We start from the raw sequence: 3,737 nt of genomic DNA, 5'->3' as shown, positions 1-3,737 counted from the left end.
CAAACAATTATTTGATGAACATTTTAGTCTATATTGTTTTGAATAAGTTTTGGGGGGTGCTTTGTTCTTTTGTTTGTTCTTTCTTTATTAATTTTTTTTTGCAAGGTGCACTTTTACTTTTAATAATTTAATACAATTTTTCTGAAAGTAATGTTTTCATTGCAGGAGTTTGACTTGTAACAGAGTAATTTTACTGTGTGGTATTCTTAAAAACTGACTACTTCTTACACCACTGTTCTTAGTCTATGTGTCTGTTTTTATTTCTGTAAAATAACTTGTAACTGGTACTACGATTGCACTTCTGTTGTTTTTGTTTTTTTCTTTTTGTTTGTTTGTTGTTATTGTTTGCTTTGTTTTGTTTTGTTTTTCTGTTCTTCTATTGTTGTATTTTCTTGTTGTCTATTGTTGCATTTTGTCTTTACTGGAGTTGTGCTTTTTGATTAAAAAAAAAGATGGGACATGTGTCTTGATCAAACACCTTTTTAAAAAAAAAAAAAAAAAAAGTCACAGCCAGCAGTGTGCACAAAACGCGGAATCAAAGCAGCTAAATGGTACTCAGCCCTCATTATTATCTTTATTTCCACTTGTGTCAGGTCAAACGGTCCTCCCTCCTGTGACCTGAGAGGCCCCTCTTCACCTCAGAGGACCCTCAGCTCCATCCTCCCCTCAACAAACCATACGCACATTACACGAAAATGACCGTATGTTGCCAGCTGACGCCCACGATGCGAGTCGCTGATAGCAGCTCTCTGGCTGGCATCATGCCACTGAAGGTCCTATCAGGCCGGGAGGAAGGGTCCGATACGCGCTTTGGCATCAGGCCGCGGGGGTGTGACTCTAGATCCAACTGAATTTAAGAAGAAGTTCAGGGACGTCGCCAGAGAGTGAACCAAGCCACCATGAGTTTGACCAACAAGGACAAGGCTGCCGTCAAGGCCCTGTGGGCCAAGATTTCCAAATCCGCCGACCTCATCGGGGCCAACGCCCTGGGCAGGTGAGAAACGCATGTATTTATTTATTTATGTATTTATTTATTTATTTATTTATTTCAGTTTATTTAATATTAGTACAACCAAATAGGCCTATCTGCTTCAACCTGTGATACTGTATTACTGTAATATAGGGATTTGGTCATTTGAATTTCATATATAAGGGTTTATTTAAAAGAGATTAAGCCTAACTTTAAAACAAAGTGGCTCTGATTCTACACTGTAAATTCGGACAGAATAAATATTATTATCAGTCTGAATTTCTGTTGATTTATATCTGTTTTCTGAGATTCAGCTGCATTTATTTAATTTTGTGAAGTTGTTGCAACTTGAAAATAACAAGTTTAATTAAATCAATATTTCTAAGTTTGTAAAATTAGTGATAGGCTATTACCTTGTTTTTATTCCCTGACTATTTGCAACGTCCGTAAACCAAGTTAGTCTGACTTATTTTGATCATCACAGAGCGGATTATGCCAGTGATGAATTTAGAGGATCTGGAAGTTCTGTTTCATTAAGGTGTTTAAGAAAATACAAATGAGATTTACTAGTTTGGAACCGGCAGAATACAGATATCAAGTTAACCAAAGTGGCTAAAACTTAGAAAGGTTGATTTAAATAAACTTGTCGTTTTTAAGTTGCAACAACTTCACAAAGATAAGTAAATGTAACTAAATTTAAAGTAAATTTATCAATTAGATGTAACTTAAGATTAGTAGCTACAGTCAGTTTCATTCTCCAGGACAATCAGCTTCCTAGATCAACTTGTCAAGTTTTACAATGATCAGTTTGAGAAATATTCCAAATTAACTGAATTCACTATTTTTTATACCTGAAACCTGTCAATCACAAATAGGTGTAGTGCTCATGGTGCGATATTGTATATTAACGAAAGAGATGCTCCAGGTAAGACTCGAACGAGATTGACATTGCACATGTTCTCGCCCTTCCACCTGCACAGGATGCTTGTGGTCTACCCGCAAACCAAGACCTACTTCTCCCACTGGCCTGACCTGTCTCCCGGCTCTGCTTCAGTGAAGGCCCATGGAAAGAAGGTGATGGGTGGAATCGGTATGGCTGTGGCCAGCATCGACGACATGGTTACTGGTATGCTGGAGCTCAGCGAGAAGCACGCCTTCACACTGAGAGTGGATCCGGCCAACTTCAAGGTGAGACACGCTTTAATAACATCATACATGACGAATTCAGGATATAAATGCGTGCTGAGATTATGGTGGCGTGTGCGCACTGTTACGCACAAGTAGAGCTTAATATACGCGTAAATTTTTCATCTTTGCCGTGCAAAACTATGTTTGCTTCCAAGATGATTTACCACTTTTTAAAATTGCACTCGGAGGGTTAGGGTGGCTTGTGCGCACTGTTACGCACGCGTAGAACCTTACGCGTTGATTACGCATCTGTGCTGTGCAAAAATAAAATAAAAATAAAAATAATTTCTGCTATGTGGTAAAAGAATGAGGCATGTTTGTTGATTCACCAATTTTTAAGTTGCACTTGTAGCAGCTTCACTGACGCCACACTAACATTCCGATTTTAAGCTCCATGAAAGGAAAGTGGAAACTCTTTTCTTGTTCTGTTAAAATGAAGTTTTTCCATGTTAAATGTATTTGCTTTCCTCTGTCACCTGCAGATCATCTCCCACTGCATTCTCGTGGAGACCGCCACCCTGTTCCCAACTGAGTTCACCCCGGAGGCCCACGTCTCCTACGATAAGTTCCTGAACTGCCTGGCCTTGGCTCTCTCCGAGAGATACCGCTAAACTGCACTCAGTGTGGAATGCGGTCTGCCGCACGAGACCATGTAACTCATGGTTAAAATATTAACAAAAAATAAATAAATTGCATACCATCCCAAACTGATCCTGCTGTATTTTTAATGCCTCCTCCCGAAATGTTTTCACTTCACACATGCACAAATAATAAAAATGTATGCAGGCATTTATGAACAAATGAGGAGATAATCTGCATTTTTTTGTTCTTTATTTCAAAAATCCACAGTTTGACTGAAAAGGAAAGAAAGTACAAAGTGGCACTAGCCGAAAGGATCTGATGATACTGTCAGACACAGAACAATGTTTACAGGTTTATTATCGGTAATAAACTCACACGAGAAGCTGTTATGACTTCATGACGACTCGTAACTTGTTATCACCCAGAATGAGCCTGAAACAGAAGAGAGGAACTGTAAATCTTTATTACTCGGGACATTATATTTAATTAATTAATTATTTCGATCATATCAAACCTGAGCAGCGCAGCGGCCACCAGGCCTCCCCCGATGGGTCCCACCCAGTAAACCCAGTGGTAGATCCAGTAGTTGGTCATCACAGCTGGGCCAAAAGCTCTGGCGGGGTTCAGACACGTGCCCGATATGTCACCGCTGCACCCAAGAAAGATTATTGATTATTAAAACGATAAAAAATAAAAGAAAACTCAAATTAAAAATGTGACATGTGATATCAGGTTAAATCATCATCGTAAAAATATTCAGAGATTATTTTCATCTTGTATAAACAGCCAGAGTTGGAATTTCATTGTCTCTGTTGGTCAGAAATATGTATATAAAATAAATAATATGGATAAGAACAGCAGGAACTGAATTAATATTGCTACATCGACCTGCCTTTCAAAGCTAATTATTCACTTTTACTCCCAGTGGAGATTAAAGTGTTGGCTAACTGATTTCAAAATAATTTGAAAATTTGAAAAAAGTTTTATATTGAATTAT

General features: G+C 38.3%; 1 protein-coding gene across 1 annotated transcript; it reads left to right on the top strand.

The window, feature by feature from the left end:
- The first annotated feature begins 863 nt into the window (after positions 1–863).
- Positions 864–2,865, top strand: LOC121966173 (hemoglobin subunit alpha-1-like). Its single transcript, XM_042516281.1, has 3 exons — positions 864–994; positions 1,951–2,158; positions 2,641–2,865. Exons 1-3 carry the CDS (start codon positions 900–902, stop codon positions 2,767–2,769), a joined length of 432 nt encoding a protein of 143 aa, XP_042372215.1. The 5' UTR covers positions 864–899; the 3' UTR covers positions 2,770–2,865.
- Positions 2,866–3,737: the final 872 nt, after the last annotated feature.

This window comes from Plectropomus leopardus, unplaced genomic scaffold (genome assembly GCF_008729295.1).
Source record: "Plectropomus leopardus isolate mb unplaced genomic scaffold, YSFRI_Pleo_2.0 unplaced_scaffold23376, whole genome shotgun sequence".
NCBI lineage: Eukaryota > Metazoa > Chordata > Actinopteri > Perciformes > Serranidae > Plectropomus > Plectropomus leopardus.
Note: the sequence above shows the minus strand (reverse complement) of the source record. Positions and strands in the feature narration are given on the sequence as shown.